Consider the following 17,512-nt stretch of genomic DNA (forward strand, 5'->3'; position numbering starts at 1 on the left):
ATCTAATTATTAATATTTTTTAAAAATTTTACTTCATCATTATTCTATCAAAACTTGATAAAATCTGCAACATAATTTGATGCAACTAGAAATTTCTTCATCCACATCTATTTAGTATTTTCTTAAATTTTACTTCAACGATATTCTATCGAAACTTGATAAAATCTGCAACATATCTGCCGCGACTAGAATTGCTTTGTCCACATTTAATTAATATTTTTAAATTTTTTCTCCAAACATTATTCTATCAAAACATAATAAAATCTGCAACATAATTTGATGCGACTAAAAATTTTTTAATCCACATTTAATTAATAATATTTTAAAAAAAATTTACTTCATAATTATTCTATCGAAACTCGCAACAATTTCCATCCATCAATCTTCTTAACATAATTGGTTGTAGACTCGTATTTTGGCGAATTCTTTGTACTTACAATGACTCAAACAAATGTCAAAATTGTCCCAAGTTGATTCACCTAAACAAAGAATAATTTTCATTTTAGTAAATCTTTTATTCTTTGTTTAAAATTGAAAATTAAAAAGAAATATATGGAGTATCATTTATAAAAATGCAAAGAATAAAGAGAAGATTTGGTTTGCTTCTCATAATCCCATAAAGAATTTAAACTTCAAGTAAATTAATAATTAAAAAAAAATATTTAAAAATTGAAATTAGACCCAAGAAAAAACATTTTTTTAGATCCCAAGCAAGGGATATATTAGTCCAAAAAAAAATATTATTAAGCAAACCCCATTCTTGATCATGAGTATACAAGAGTTGTATTACCCTATAAAGTGCCGACAAAATCTCAACAAATAGTTTTTTTCAATTTTTTTTTCAAGAAATCAAATTGATTAGTATCATTACTTCCTTTTTTGTTTGCACATTTACTCCATTTTACAACGTCAACTTTTTTACCCCACCCCCCACCCCCACCTATACATACATACATTATACAGTGTATGTATAGTTGAACCTATATTGAAAGGTGCAATCTTGAAGGGGTTTTTCATATTTTGTCTATTTTTTTTTACAGATTGTCACATTGACACTGTACCAACTAGAGGATAAAGAGAGAGAGAGGAAGTGAATGAGAAAGGGAGAGCAAGAAAGGAAATGGGGTAAGAGGGAATGAAGCAGCTAGTTGGTTCTTGAAAATCATAGCTGCTAATCAGACTTCTGTTAATTCAGATTTCTGTTATCTTGGGTAACTTTCTGATTTTGGTTTTTTTTGTTGTAAAGATCCAATCATTTTTGCTTGTTTCTTGATGTGGAACTGTTTTCTGTGTTTGAGGTTTTGTGTGTCAATGTCACTTGTTGTATCAGTTTTTGGGTTGTAGATTTTGTTGTTCTGGTGGGGTTCTTGTTTGATTCTTAAAAAAAGATTGCTTTTTTGTTGTTTTCATTTTGCTCATTTGCTTAGAATCCTTAGTTTTCATGTTGGAGTTTTGTAAATCTTGATAATCAGGGGAAAAAAAGGAGTCTTTGTTAATTAAGAGTTAATGAAAATTTCTTCATTCTGATTTTGCTACTTTACAAGTCTATTTATGAAGCCTTGATCAGAATTAGAAGTTGCTTAGAAGTTCCCCTCTTTCTTGTATGGACTTGATGAATCTTGTCAATTGGTGAATTTTTGGAAAATTCTGTTTAATTATGATGTGCATATCAGTTGAATCTCTATGAGATATACAAATGGATAATATTTCCATGTTTTTGAGATATTGATACTTTATAATTAACATTTTGTAATTTATGAGGCTTGATTCTCAATCAGTTGTGTTTTTGCTGTTCAGGTTGTCTTCTGTACACTGGCATTGGAACTTTTGAGTTGAATAGTAACTGTAGCTGCAGCTGTGGTTTGTGTCTGGCAGAGCAGGTATTTTGCATTGATGTATTAGCTTCAATCCTCATTTCTCATAGTTATGATCTCTAGGCCTTGATCCTGTACCCCAAAATTGTTTTTTATTTTTTTTGCTTCTTGTTGATATTTTGTTTTTTTCTATCTTTTGCTTCAGGGACTTGGTAGTTGAGCACTTTAAAGTGTAAAATTTCCAGTATTTTGCAAGAATAAATCCAGTTGTTTTTTTGTTCTTTGCTGGAGTCATGGCAACCTTGCCACATTCCAACTCCAGGCGCAAGTACTCGTGGTGGTGGGATAGTCATATCCCTAAGAACTCAAAATGGCTTCAAGAGAATCTTACTGGTGAGTATCTGCAGACTTGGTTCCCTTTGTCTTTGTTCTCCTTGTCATTGCTTTATTTATTTTTTTACATTTTTATCAGGACAACGAGATCTCTAGTGTTTTTAATTGTGTCTTCTATGTTGTGTTTTTTTACTTTATTTATTTTTTTACATTTTTATCAGGACAACGAGATCTCTAGTGTTTTTAATTGTGTCTTCTATGTTGTGTTTTTTTACCAAATCATAAATAGGGATTTCTAAATACAGGATGATTGCACTCGAATTGAACTATGATTGTCGGACCTGATACCATCCGTTTCTTGCATTTCATAAAAGCATCAAAGAAACAAATACATTTGCCACCTAGTGTTTGTTATTGTATTGTGTTGAAAGGTTTCATACACGCTCAAGCGTGTCCCTTTTATTCTCAAAACATTGCTTCATGCACGATCAGATCATACTCCTTTTTCAAATGATTTGCCCCGTGTCTCCCTGTATGCTTATTCCGTAAGATTTTGTATTTACAATGTTGCCATTGTGGGGCATATGTATATAATGTGCCTGGGAATTTGGTTTCCTGCAATTTTTTGGGGTATTCAAGTTGGGAGGTTTTTGAATTGTAGCGATCGTAAAGTTATCTCTGTGTGACCTATAGGTATGGGTTTGAGCCCCTTGGTGTGCGGATCTTCCCCCAACCTGCATGAAAGTGGGATGCTTCTCACACTGGGCTGCCCTTTTTTTTTTTCAAAATGGGAGGTTCTTCACCTGAGTATTTAATGTGTGTATCATTGTTCTATTGGCCTTCTCTACTTTAGGTTACATTTGCACAAAATGGTTGGAGTGCCTACATAACTTATCTTTCTTCCCAAAAGCAAGACTACCATTCCAAAGCTTTTACATTGAGTCTATGTTCTAACTAGTCTTTACGTAATGTCCCCCTTCTGACTTCTGAGGTAGATCTTCTCTGAAGGTGTTTTGGGCTTTCCTCAGACTTTTCACAAACTTAACTTGCATCTTTATGTTTTTAAAATTTCCACAGGGGACCGCAAGCCCTACTTAGTTTACTGAGAAAGGCAAAGGCTTTTGAAACTAAATAGGGACTTCGCCTTATTGATTTAATGTCTCCTGCTTGTTTGACTGGACAAGTTTGTATGAACTCTTTGTAATGGATGGTCTCATCCAAAATAAGGAATTAACCTGTTTTATCTATTATTTTTGCAGAAATGGATTCTAAAGTGAAGGCAATGATCAAGCTCATTGAAGAAGATGCCGATTCATTTGCAAGAAGGGCTGAAATGTACTACAAGAAAAGGCCTGAGCTAATGAAATTAGTTGAGGAGTTCTACAGGGCATACCGGGCGTTAGCTGAAAGATATGACCATGTATCAGGCGAACTTAAGCAGGCTCAGAAAACCATGTCAGAGGCATTTCCCGACCAAGTACCCTTTCTTCTTGAAGATTCACCAGTGAAATCCTCCGCACATGCAGGAGAGCCACATAGTCCAGAAGTATCGCGTGGAGCTCATGATTTTCCTGATACAGGTGACTTGCATCAGCACGCAGTGGGGTTGTTGCTGTCAAGAATGCATGCTGTACAGAGGAGTGGTGATGATAAGGGAGCAAGTGAGTGGGGTCTAAAACAATTGTATGAGATGCTTGGGGCTGGAGAAGAAATGCTAAAGAACTCGAAGTTCCTCGAGGGAACGTTAAAGAAAGGATTGAGCGGCAATACAGAAGAAAAAGAACAAAGTTTGCATTCTCAAGTTTCTGAATTATCAATTGAGAATGAAAACCTCAAGGCCAAAGTTCTTGCTGAGTCAGAGCGTGCAGGTCAAGCTGAAGGCGAAGTTCAAATGTTGAAAAAAGCACTAGCTGGTGTCGAGGTGGAAAAAGAAAATACATTCCTGCAATATCAGCAATGCCTGGAAAAGTTGTCTGCTGTAGAGAGGGATCTCAGTGCTGCACACGTGGACTCGCTTAAGTTCAATGAACGAGCCAGTGAAGCGGGAAATGAAGCTCAGAAGTTGAAGGAATCACTTATCAAACTGGAGGCTGAAAGAGATGCTGCTCTGAGCAAGCACAAGGAGTATTTGGAACGGATATCCAGTTTGGAGGATAAGGCTTCTCAAGCACATGAAGACACGAAAGGAGTAAATGAGCGAGCAATTAAGGCGGAAAGTGAAGTTCAGCATCTGAGGAATGAGATCTGTAAATTAGAGTCTGAAAAAGACTGTTGTTTTCATCAGTACAAACAATGCCTGGAACAGATATCTGAACTTGAGAAAAAACTCTTGCTTTCTCAAGAAGAATCTAGACTTCTTAGTGAGAAAGCTGATAGAGCTGAAAGTGAGATAAAGAAACTGAGAGATCTTGTTATGGAGCTAACTGAGAAGAAAGAAGTCTCAGTCCTTGAGTATAAAAACTGTCTGGAGAAAATATCCAAACTTGAGAATGAATTATCTCGTGCACAAGAGGATGTAAAACGCCTTAATGGTGAGCTTTCAGTCGGTGCTACTAAGCTTAGAAATGCTGAAGAGAAGTGTTTTCTGCTGGAGACATCAAATCAGTCATTGCACTCTGAGGCAGATAACTTGGCAAAGCAGATAACTATGAAAGATCAAGAGCTTTCTCAGAAGCAAAGGGAGCTGGAGAAACTTCAAAGTGATTTGCAAAATGAGCACTTGAGGCATGCACAAATTGAAGCCTCACTTTTGGCTTTGCAAAACTTGCACTCTCAATCTCAAGAGGAGCAGAAAGAGCTGGCATTGGAGCTCAAAAATGGTCTTCAACTTCTGAAGGACATGGAAACAAGCAAACATAGTTTGGAAGATGAACTTCGGAGAATGAAGGATGAAAATCAAAGCCTGAGTGAACTGAAATTGTCCTCAACCTTTTCTCAGGAGAATCTGGAAAATGAAATCCTTAGCCTGAGGAAGATGAAAACGAGACTCGAAGAGGAGGTTGCTGAACAAGTGGAACTTAATAACAAACTTCAGAAAGACATATCATGTTTGAAGGAGGAAATCAAGGACCTAAACAGGAGCTACCAAGCTTTGGTGGAGCAAGTGAAGAGTGCAGGTTTAAACCCTGAGTGTATCGAGTCTTCGATGAAGAACTTGCAGGAAGAAAGCTCAGAGCTGAGAATAATCTCTGAGAAGGACAGAAAGGAGAAAGAAGTCCTTCACAAAAAGCTGGAGGACATGGATGAACTTCTGAGAAAGAAGGCTGTTTTGGAGAGTTCCCTCTCAGACGTGAATGGCGAGTTGCAGGGATCGCAGGAAAAGGTGAGGGCACTTCAAGAGTCCTGCCAAATTCTCAATGGAGAAAAATTGACCCTTGTTGCTGAGAAAGGTTCTTTGCTATCTCAGTTGCAAATTATAACTGATAGCATGCAGAAACTCCTAGAGAAAAATGCGGTTCTTGAGAACTCTCTTTTTGGTGCAAAAATTGAACTTGAAGGTCTGAGGGAAAAATCCAAGGGATTAGAAGAGATCTGTCAATTGCTGAAGAATGAGAAGTCCAATCTTCTTGCTGAAAGAGGTAGCCTAGAGCTTCAGTTGGAAAATGTTGAACGGAGACTAGAATATCTGGAATCAAGATTTTCAGGATTGGAAGAAAAATATTCTTGCCTGGAAAAGGACAAAAAAGCAACTAGCTTAGAAGTTGAAGAACTGAGAGTTGCAGTTGGAATGGAGAAACAAGAAAGGGCAAAACTTACTCATCAGAGTGAGACCCGGTTTCTGAGTATGGAGAACCATATCCATCTCCTAAAAGAAGAAAGTAAGTGGCGGAAGAAAGAATTTGAAGAGGAGCTTGACAGAGCTGTGAAAGCCCAGTGTGAAATTTTCATCCTGCAGAAATTCATCCAAGACATGGAAGAAAAGAACTACACTTTATTGGTGGACTGTCAGAAACATGTTGAGGCATCAAAATTGGCTGACAGGCTGATTACAGAGTTAGAGAATGAGAGCCTTGAGCAACAGGTAGAAGCAGAAGTTTTGCTAGATGAAATCGAAAGGTTGAGACTGGGGATATATCGAGTTTTCAAGGCTCTTGACAATGAATCTGATTTTGTATGTGAAGATAGGGTGGAAAATGAGCAAACATTTCTTCATCATATTTTGGGGAATATCGAGGATCTAAAATGTTCGCTCAGAGAATGTGAGGATGATAAGCAGCAGGTATTTATTGAAAACTCTGTTCTCGTAACTTTACTTACACAGCTGAAATCAGAGGCCTTTGAACTTGATTCAGTGAAGAAATCTGTAGAGAAGGAGTTCAATATCATGGCAGAGAAGCTTGTCACAGTGCAGAAAGACAATCATGAACTTCTGGAGATGAATAAGAAACTGGGACTGGAAGTGAGCAAAGGCAGTCAACTAACCGCTGTACTTGATGCAGAGGTTGGGAGTCTCTGTGTCAAGCATGATCAGTTGCAGACAGTTTATGTTGGATTAAAAAAGAAATACTCCCAAGTTCTTGAGGAGAATAGAACTTTGTTGCAAAAGATCACAGAGATCAGGGAGGAGAAATTGATGGTAAGGCAGGAAAATGATACACTCTTACTCGATACACTTGCTCTTAGCAATCTCTCTACAGTTTGGAGTAGTTTTGGTAGCGAGAAATCTGCTGAGCTGAAGTCAATATCTGAAGATATGCACAGTCTTCATGGTATTATCAGTGACTTTGACAAGGAAATGGGCATATTGAAGGAGAAGCTGGAAATGAAGGAAACTGAAAACTTACTCCTGAAGGAATCAGTTCAAAGGCTGGAAGAGGACCTCTATGAAGCAAGGGAATCAAACAATCATTTGAAGTTGGAACTTTCCACTGGAAAAGAAATAATTGATAAGCAGGAAGCAGGACTCTTGGAAGCCAAGCAGAAGCTTATAGCATCTGAGAATTTGAACTCGGAATTGTGTACGACTCTGGATGTGCTAAAAACTGACCGTCAAGAATCCATACTGACAAATGAAATTCTAGAAAAGAAGATGCTTGAAATATCAAGTACAAATACCACTCAAAACCAAGAAATTGAAGTCCTTCGGGAAGTGAATATGAACTTGGTAGCTGAAATGGGTAAGTTGCATGAAGAAATTGAAGAGCAACGAATGCGAGAAGAATATCTGAGTTCGGAGCTTCAAGAGAAGAACTGTGAGTTTGAACTATGGGAGGCAGAGGCAGCAACCTTTTATTTTGATCTCCAGATCTCCTCCGTTCGTGAAGTGCTACTGGAAAACAAAATGAATGAGTTGAATGAGGTGTGTGAAAGACTCGAGGATAAAAATGCTTCCAAGGGTTTGGAGATTCAGCGAATGAAAGGAAAAATGATCTCGATGGAAGGTGAAATTGGAGAACTGAAGTCACAGTTACACTCATATGCTCCTGTAATTGCTTCTCTGAGGGATGACATTGTTTCACTTGAGCATAATGCTCTGCTCCTCATGAAATTTAATCTAGCTCGATCTCAGGAAGCAAAGGTAATGTACTTTATCATACTTTATCATATATAAGCAGTGTTGGGTTTTTTCTTTTTCTCTATGTTTAGGTTTGATTGGATTCTGGTCTTTCTGTACATGCCCAATGCCTTGCAACATCATTAAGTGATTTGATTGCTCAAAAGTTTCTTCCATATTTGCTGAGAGTCATAACATGCAATAGATTGCCTACGGTTATCAAGTTGAACAAACATTACTTTAACATTCGTATTATCATTTCGGAGTTGACTTGTGGTGTACTTGAAAACTTAATTGAAGTGCTCCAGAACATATCTAACGGGAAGCATCAGCATTCCCAAGTGTTATTCTCATTTACTTTTTCTGTTCCTGAGCTTCAAAGCTTAGAATGTCGCAGTTATCTCCAACGTTTTGCTGAAATTTGTTCTTTCTGTTTGTATTTGCAGTGTGTTGAAATTGAGGTTCAGTCCGGTCAAATTAGCTCCAACAAGCTGACAGATGGTCATTCTATCATGCCAAAAGGCGTTCTTGATTTGCAAGAGCTGAGGACTAGGGTTAAAGCAGTTAAGAAAGTAGTGGAAGGCATGAACAGGCCTGTTTTGCATCAGCCTTTACACATAAAGCCTGGTCGAGATAGTACTGCAAGTGAAATTGAGTCGATAAAATCTCGGCCCAGTTTGGATCGAGAAAAACATGAGGTTGCAGGAAGGAGGAGTCACCAAAAGGAGCATGAAGATGACCGTAATCGACGGAAGGCAAAACCCAAGTCCTTTGAAGCCAAAAATGGGACACTGATGAAAGATATACCACTTGATCATGTTTCTGATAGCTCACCAGAAAGAATTAAAAGAGCTCATTCTGCGGCAGAGAGAGTAGATGATCAGATGCTTGAGCTGTGGGAAACTGCAGAAGGCGGCAGCCTCAGTCGTAGCGTGAATGATTTGAAGAAACGGGCAAATCATCCAACAATGGGGGTCCCTATCATGCACAACCAATTTAGGAACTTGGAGTGGAGGGGCAAACATCCACCTACAGAATCAGAAGTGGAGAAGGAGTTGGGTGTGGACAAATTGGAGTTATCAATGAACTCATCTGAGGCAAATCAAGAAATGAACAAGAAGATTCTCAAGCGACTTGCTTCCGATGCAGAGAAATTGATGAGTCTCCAATTGACTGTTGATAGTCTGAGAAGAAATTTGGAGGCAAACAAAAAGGCCAAAAAACCCAAAAATTTTGATTTTGAAACAGTTAAGGAGCAGCTACAAGAAGTCGAGGAAACAGTCGTACATCTGGTGAATTTGAATAGCCAATTGATGAAGAATACAGAGGAAAGTACATCCTATTCTCCAAGCAGTGGTTCAGCAGACTCGATAGAGGTGATGAGTACCCGTCAGAAGCGAGTGTCAGAACAGGCAAGAAAAGGGTCTGAGAAGATAGGACGGTTGCAGCTAGAGGTTCAGAAAATTCAGTACATTTTGCTGAAACTGGATGACGAAAAGAAAAGCAAAGTTAGGAGCAAATTTTCCAGGAGCAGCACGGGGATCATACTGAAGAACTTCATCCATATCGGGAGGAGGAACAGCGAGAAGAAAAAGAAGAGTCCTATGTGTTGCTTTAGACCTTCAAGTAGCAGCAGCAGCAATAATGGCAGCATCAGATATCGCGTCTAATGGTTCTAACTTTTCTTGAAAAAACTGATTCTTGTTTAGTTTTAGGGGGAAGTGTTAAAGAGTTAGGTTGGATCTTATTCCAAATAAGCTTTGTTCTCATGGCTATTATTTCAGTTTTTTAGACTTTTAACTGCCTAAAGAATTTTAGCAATGCTGTTGTGTTTTGTAATTTTAATCTTTCTGAAAGTGTTATCAGTTTGATGGTGTATCTAATATTAGGTGTTGCATGGAGCCACTATGCTTCAGCTTGTGCATATACATTCCTGGAAGCCTCTTATCTTAGCTACTTTCTTTCTCTTTTTTGCAAATTTGTGCGCATTTGTCTTCATAAGCTGATTGGGAAACTGATAAAATAGAAGGGAGATGTATAGTGACCTTTGAGGTGGACAAAATGAAAAAACGAGGCTGAGATAATTTTGACATGTGAAGAGGAGCATGAATGCTCCGGTGAAGAGGTACGTATATACACTTTCTTTTATATCGAACACACCTTAAGGATAATCCAAGATCGGGAACAAGTTATTCCAATATCATAATCTAGTCTAGGTATTCGGTTCACTAAATTAATTAATTGAAAATAAAGAAATACAGTATATTTTAGAATGTGTAATTAGTTCAAAGAAAGAAGATAAATTCATTTTAAGTTTTTAACCTATCTTTTCTACAAAAAGTTACCCGGAATTAATAATCAGATTAAACTTTTTTATCACATAGAATCAGTCAGATATAGAAAAAATACAAAAATAAAGATTGTTCCAATCTTTTAATAAACTCTAAGTGGCGTTTTTACTTGACATTTATAAATTTAAAATTGTATTTGCTTAAAATATTTGAAGTATTGTTCATACTCTAATGTACTAATATAAAACAAATTTGAAATTGGAATTTTCATATCACACATTAATTATCAAATAAATTATAATTTTTCCAAATAAAGTGAATACTGGAAACAAAATAGAGAGGTAATCTGTAAAGCATCAACCATTTTACTGGGAAATATCATATAATGTAATAGTATAAAATTTCCTTCTGAATCTGTTCCTACTCTCAAGAAACAAAATAAGTAAAATACACTAACTCATTTAGTTAAAAACAATTTAAGCCACAAGCAAGTTCATAAAACAGATTATGAAAATCTTTTAACATATTTAAGCACCAACTACTTCAGTTGGCTCAGTTGCAATGTCCTCAGCGGGTCTATCCACCTTCACACCGACATCTTCTGAGTAATCACCGTGAACCTACCACAACCAAGAAACAGTAATCTCCACATTAATATACTGGAAAATGAAGAGTTCGGTAATACTGAAAGTGACGAGAAATGGAAGTTCATATTAGTTGAGATGGGAGCAACAAAACTACCTCCATCAACCTCCCAAGGTCAAATTTAGGAGCCTTCAAGATCTTGACCTTGCGAATGAATACATTCTGCAAAGGGTAGATGCTTGAAGTTGCCTTCTCAATCTCTCTACCGATTGATTCAGGAATGAACTTCAGGACCAAGTCTTTCAAATCACACGATTGTGCCTGGTTAACCATGATCTCACGCATCTTGCGACGAATCTAAAAACAATTATTTGAAAAGTGTAGAGATCAATGGTTTTAGCATAATACAGGATGGGGAAGTGTAAGCACCAGTACTCATTCCTACATTATTTATATTGCTTACTTACTTGTGCCCATCAAAACGAATACTTGAGAAAATTTAAACAAAAGCATTTCCATTTATCTCATAACTAATATTGCTATATCACAATTAGAACAGAACTTGTTAAGATTTAACAAGCATTTGCATTTACCTGGCGAATCTGGCTTGACTGCGCGTAGCAGGTTCTTTTTTGTTGGTTTGGACGCTTTTTGGTAAAGCCAATGCAGAACATTCTCAAGGTGTAGCTATCAGTTGTCTTAACGTCAACATGAGCCTCAATCAATGATTGCCATTTCTTTACCAGTGACCTCAATTTATCTGTGGTGAAATCCATACCCTGACCATTTTAACCCAAAAAAGTTGGTAGGAGGATTATGAAAAGAATAGGTAGAAAAAAAGTCGAGCTCATTGTCATACGTGAAAGTTTGTCAAGACATTTCTTCCTTGGACGTCTTCAGCTCTCAGACGAATCTTCCTGAAGGAGTGATCTTCGTCATTCTGAAGATCAGCCAATGACACTTCGAACACACGATGCTTCAGGCCTTCTGAAGCAATCTGTAATGAAGGACTAACATTATGATACGTTGAATTGTGTTTTTATATGGTTCACAATTCACATCAACTATTATAGCTAAAAAAAGGGTGAATCCCTTAAATTTGTGAATCAAGAAGCTACTAATACTATGCCCATAATCTAGCCTAATTTGACTTAAAACTCAGATGACGTTGAACTCAATTGTTCCTTCTGTATTCTGGGAGACGGCACTATTTTTGCTACGTAAAAGTTCACTTTCATATAATATAGTTAGCATTTTCAGTAGCAGAGACCTTCCCCATACGTCAAGCTTCATCTAGGTTTCTCAATCCAATTGAATGACTTAAGTCAACACTCTTAACCATGTTTAAGAAAAGGTTAACTGAAGATTCTAAAATCACAAAACTCGCAAATTTCTCAGCTACACGATATATGTTAATTCCACTATATTTAGCACAAAGACACATCAGATCAGACTTCATCTGTTTCTAAGCCACTAAACGCCATCAATTGATCATAAACAACAACCAGTCAATGAAAAAAACTATCAAAGAGGGCTTCAATTACTCACCAATATTCAAAACCACATAAGCGAACCACTAAAATACCTATGTATCTCTAACATTCCAAAATATATATTATATAGCAAATGTATGATACTCTTAAAATTAAGACAGAAGCAAATAATTACCTTTGTACCCTGTGTACGGGTAACAAGGGTCTTCCCTACATTGCGGACACCAAATACTGATGGAGCCTTGATATCATACCAATCCTTTTTAGCATATGGATCAGCTCTGTACCCACCAAAAAGAATCAAATTAACAAAATACAACAGCATCATCATCATACAGAGTGTAATTCACAACCGGGGTACAGGGAGAGTAAGAATATAGAGTGGCTGTTTCCGATAAACCTCGGCACATATATTCGAAAAATGAAATATGGAAATGCAACCAAATAATACGATGACTGAAGCAATGAAAACAATAGGTAATACTATACTAAAATAGCAATACTGATAAGGGGACTATACAAAATAAACATTTAAAACATAATTAACAAAAAAGATTCAAACTTTGGTATAACACTAAGGAAAAAAGAACTTACGCCTTCTTCTTCCCTCCTTTTTTGCCTTTGGAAATTCGCTTGTTCTTACTGTAATACAACAAAATTGCAAAAAAGAAAAAGGTTAGAGATGAAAAAATTGTACATTGAAGCATAAATGTTGAAAAACAGTGATTTTTTGAGTTGTAGAGAGAGAAAGAGAGTACTACCCGACGGCCATGGTCGAGCTTCTGAGCTATGGTAAGAGAGAGAAACACAGAACTATAGTGAGCTCGACGACGGCTTCAATGGTGAACCCTAACAATTTAACCCTAATGAGATCTTATTGGGCTTTTTATTAACTAATGGGCTCAGTCTTTTTTACAAAAATTGGTTTTAGCCTGCGGGCTCAATTGACTTTTCTTGGTTTACGGTTCGATTTAGTGAGTCCTTTATTTTGTGATGATTTATTGACGTTATTTTTATATTTTGTCTTTGTGGATCGAGGAGGAAAGGAGATTGACGAAAAGTGGAGTGTCACATGAAAGAAGCAAGGAGGTCCAACCTCTTTCAAATATATAACATAAACTACGATGATGTAGTTGAACTCTTATATCGATTTTTGAATGAATTATTCTTTTCAAGAAAGTAAATCTTTGCATGCTAGGAGAGGATAACAAGTTCTACATTATGTCTCGATGGAACGGAAAGGCAAGGTAAGCAGGAACTTGTCAAGATATTTTATTTAGATATTTGAACCAAGTCATTTTTCAATTGAACAACTCAACTCTTAATAAATTGTTCAATTAAATATTTTTCGTTCAAATTATATCTTTTTCAAAAATCGTGTGTGTTCTCATTCGTCTATCTATTAGATGAAGGGCTATGTGCATATTTTCAAAAATAGTATGTGGTTTCAAATTATATTTTGAAAATAATAATACATACACATCTTAGTTTACCACAATTTTTCTAAAATCTCTATCATTTTGAAAAATTATAAAAATCCTCTTGGATATCCATATTCTCTCTCGGATACATCTCTTATTAAGTAATATATATTTACAATTCGTGAGTTATATATATATGAGATTCTTTAAAGGATTTCTGATGTTGGTAAAATAATAGTACAAATTAACTCTTAATAATAATTTATGTAATTTTTATTATTTTTTGCTGCTTGAATTAGCCAATGAGGTGTTTAAGGCTGAAGAATCATACTTAATAATTTATATAAAAGATTAACGAGTACATCACAATGTCACATGGTACGTATTATTTGCATAAATAAAAGGGGGAAATTAAATAAAATACAAAGTCTAATTAAATCTCTTAGTCGTACAACATAATCAAAGTCAATGTATATATCCAAATCCAATGATAGAAAAATGAGAAAATAAAAAAACAATAACCAAAAAAAAAAAAAAAAGTCTAACTTTCTTACATCTATAGTTTATTCAACGAACAAATTTTTTATTCCTTTTTTGCCCTTTCAATACAAAACCTATCCAATCACATAAAACCAAACAAAAGTCAAATAAACACAACTCCTCAACCACTTACGGATAATGATAATAATGTGCTTTTGGTGGCGGCGGCGGCGGCGGCGGTGGCGGTGGTGGTGGAGGAGGTGGCGGTGGTGGTGGTGGTGATCTACAACCAAATGAACTACAATTCACCGGACCTCGCGAATAAAATGCCTTACATTCATTTTCTGAACGTTGTGATGGTCGATATGGTATACAATTTTTCTTATCATTTATATCCTTCAACTTGAGACAAATCTTTGGTTCGCCACAAAAATAATTATAAGAATAAGTAAAATTCTCCAACTTTGGTAATGAACAAATACTCATCGGAATCTTGCCGGAAAACTTGTTATGTGCCACGTTAAGATGTTCCAATTTCTTCATTTCACCAATTGATTCCGGTAACTCACCAACAAGCTTGTTAAAACTCACATCAAGAACCCTAACATTTTTCAATAACCCTAATTCTTGAGGCAAACATCCACTTAAACTCGAATTCGAGAGAATAATTTCATTCAATGTTTTCGACATTTTTGCTATACTTGATGGTATACACCCCGTTACGTTAATATTAGCCATAACCAAAGCGGAGACGGGTGATTTACCTAAGTTTTTAGGCCATGAGAATTGAAATTTATTGTTGTTTATGAATAATGCATCGAGTGTTCGATCCCAAAGCTTCGTAGGGATTTTTCCTTCGAATTGGTTGTATCTAACATCAAGAAATTTCAAAGAAGGAAGAGATAACACAACGGAAGGGAACTCACCACAAAAAAGATTGTTACTCACGTCAAGTTCGAATAAAATTCGAAGTTTAGAAAAAGATTTCGGGATTGAGCCTTGAAATCTATTGGAATTTATATGAAAGACGGCTAAATCTGTCAATAAACCAAGTTTTTCATGTAAGTATCCAGAGATATTTGCATGGTTTAGGTCAATACCAGCAACAGTTGTGATATTAGGGTTATCTGGAGCTGGAGCACAATAAACCCCGGTATAGTTACAAACATTGTAATCATACCAATCTTTTGTGAAGTTTCTTGGATCGGAAGTCATGACATGTTTCCAAGCTTGTAAAGCTATGTAAGCATCGAAAAGTCTAGGGTTTGGTTCATATTTGATTGAAGCTTGAAATGAGGGTTTTGAGAAGAAGAAAATGATGAACAAGAAGCCAAAAAGTGCTAAGTTGATGAGTTTCATGATTTTGTGATGTGTTTTAGGAGTTTAGGGTTTAAGATAAAGTTTAATGTTGGAATATGTTTAGATAGATGCCATAAAGGGTTGATATTTAAATGGCTATTGGTGGAGGCTAAGTGTATGGTAGAGAAAGTATATTTTATTTAATTAATGAAATTAAATAGTGATTAGGAACTAGACAACTACAATTAGTATATTCAAAATTGACCATATCTTACTTAATGCTGATTCTTTTTTAATGAAAATAATTTGCTAGTTGGTGATTATAATTAATATAATCCTAGGAGTTTTCTTAAGGGAAGTACTACTAATAAGAGTTTTCTTTGCCTTAATGTCTATATCCTTAATTTAAACATTATAAGATATGGAAATTTGGTATATTATACACTATAGACAAAAAATGATGATGTTAGTACAAATTGTTAGAAAGTTTAATGGACATTAGCTTGTGATCTCACCAAAAACACGGTTTTTAGTAATTTAATTTAGGGGCTTAGTATTAAATTAGCTAAAAGTTATTGGATTATTTCGTAAACACACATCATGTTTTTCAATGTCCTTGAGTCATGGAAAGGCAAATGTTGGATTTACAGTTTCACTTTTATAACCGTGTTGTTTGTCTGATTTTCTTAAAGCTTAATATATTTAATATTGATTTAAGTTTAATTATGAACATGTGTTAAAAAATGTATATGAATCGAGTTTAATAAAAATATTTTATCATATATTGATCAAATCCTCAATTGAAACAAATCGTACATACGTAATTTAATTTAAGTATCTAAGGAAAAAATTTATAATTCGAAAAATTATCAATCTAATTAAGCCGATTTTTTATTTTTATATACCATAAAATATCTTTATAAAAGAAATATATAACATGACATAATAAAATCAAATTCAAAGAAAACTTAGACCCAATCACAATAAAATATTAATTATATATGATAGTAATTATTATAAAGAGGTTGACTATAATAGGAAAAAGGAGGCTACATTAGTTTTCAGAAAAATGAAAGGAGGAAACTAATTTAGGTTTATTATTATTTTATTTTATTTAAAAAAAAGAAAGAAATTTTATCAGAATGAGTTATGATTTTTAAAACACAAGTAGCTAGGAGGGACTGGCAGTGTCTAATTAAATTAAACTGATTATGATAGAGGGAGGTTTATTTCTTGGAAACCCAAATCATAAGAATAATTAAGTAAGAATTAAGAAATATGTTAGTTAGAAATTTGGAAACAATGAACACACAACAAATAATGATACTTATATTAGTTAGTACATTGTTATCTAAACACATCATATATATATATATATATATATATATATATATATATATATATGTTTTAATTTGGTATTGCATGTCTTTCATGCATTGACTCAGTAGCTTATGATGGGAAAGTTCATTAATAGTCGAATATTCACAATATCGTAGAAATTATTTTATAAGGTGTATAAAAATAATATTGAATATGATATATTAGTAATATAAGGTGTATAAAAATAATATTGAATATGATATATTAGTAATATCAGATTAATTATATAGATATTATTTTTACTAATTATTTGGTTATGTTTATATTAAATTAATAGGGCAATTAAAATAGAAATCAATACTATGTAGTGTTAATATCATGATTTTCTATGTATAAAGATTAATATAGGATGTATATACATAGATTAAAACTAATTGTTTTGCACTATTCCTTGTTGTTCTTTTTTTTTCTTATATATTTTAATTAGTTTTTGGATAAGTTAAAAGCTTACATGGAATCATCTTTGAAATTTTGTGATAGCAAGGAAACTAAATTAACTACTCATTTTCTTGTTGAAGTGGTAAAACTGTAGTTAGTTGCTAATTGAAAGTTTTAAGGTTTATTATTAATCAAAATTAACTAAGTCCTGGTTGCCCTAGCTGCTACTTATTATTTTTATGCTATTTGATATTCTACCTTTCCATTTTTTCCGCTTCATCGATGACTCAAATTTATAACCTTAAAGTTGAAATTGGAAGAATCTTCGGCTAATTATTGAACACAAGATGTGTGAAAATAGGCTAAGCCAATCCAAACACTTATAAGATGGAGAGTTATAATTTTTTTAATCTAATCGGATCGCAACACAAGAAATTTTTGTCAATGATCTCCTTTTAAGATAATTATTTAGTAAATAATCATTTTTTTAATTTCTCTTACGATATCAAAATTTGATATGAGTCGTAATGTTAGACAATAATAT

General features: G+C 34.7%; 3 protein-coding genes across 3 annotated transcripts; 1 reads left to right on the forward strand and 2 right to left on the reverse strand.

Annotated features, from left to right (window-relative positions):
- The first annotated feature begins 745 nt into the window (after positions 1 to 745).
- On the forward strand, positions 746 to 9,569 carry SD1 (kinase interacting protein SD1). Its single transcript, XM_004247540.5, has 5 exons — positions 746 to 1,211; positions 1,798 to 1,880; positions 2,020 to 2,207; positions 3,407 to 7,665; positions 8,088 to 9,569. The coding sequence occupies exons 3-5, from the start codon at positions 2,108 to 2,110 to the stop codon at positions 9,309 to 9,311; spliced, it is 5,583 nt and encodes a 1,860-aa protein (XP_004247588.4). The 5' UTR covers positions 746 to 1,211; positions 1,798 to 1,880; positions 2,020 to 2,107; the 3' UTR covers positions 9,312 to 9,569.
- Positions 9,570 to 10,274: 705 nt separating this feature from the next.
- On the reverse strand, positions 10,275 to 13,082 carry LOC101252719 (small ribosomal subunit protein eS1). The gene is made up of 7 exons (XM_004247541.5): positions 12,772 to 13,082; positions 12,605 to 12,652; positions 12,186 to 12,291; positions 11,377 to 11,514; positions 11,111 to 11,296; positions 10,674 to 10,874; positions 10,275 to 10,552 (listed from the first exon to the last, which is right to left on the reverse strand). The coding sequence occupies exons 1-7, from the start codon at positions 12,780 to 12,782 to the stop codon at positions 10,460 to 10,462; spliced, it is 783 nt and encodes a 260-aa protein (XP_004247589.2). The 5' UTR covers positions 12,783 to 13,082; the 3' UTR covers positions 10,275 to 10,459.
- A 760-nt stretch (positions 13,083 to 13,842) lies between these two features.
- On the reverse strand, positions 13,843 to 15,369 carry LOC101253023 (leucine-rich repeat extensin-like protein 6). The gene has a single exon (XM_004247542.5). The coding sequence runs from the start codon at positions 15,268 to 15,270 to the stop codon at positions 14,101 to 14,103; it is 1,170 nt and encodes a 389-aa protein (XP_004247590.2). The 5' UTR covers positions 15,271 to 15,369; the 3' UTR covers positions 13,843 to 14,100.
- Between the last annotated feature and the right edge of the window lie 2,143 nt (positions 15,370 to 17,512).

This window comes from Solanum lycopersicum, chromosome 9 (genome assembly GCF_036512215.1).
Source record: "Solanum lycopersicum chromosome 9, SLM_r2.1".
In the NCBI taxonomy this organism is placed as follows: domain Eukaryota; kingdom Viridiplantae; phylum Streptophyta; class Magnoliopsida; order Solanales; family Solanaceae; genus Solanum; species Solanum lycopersicum.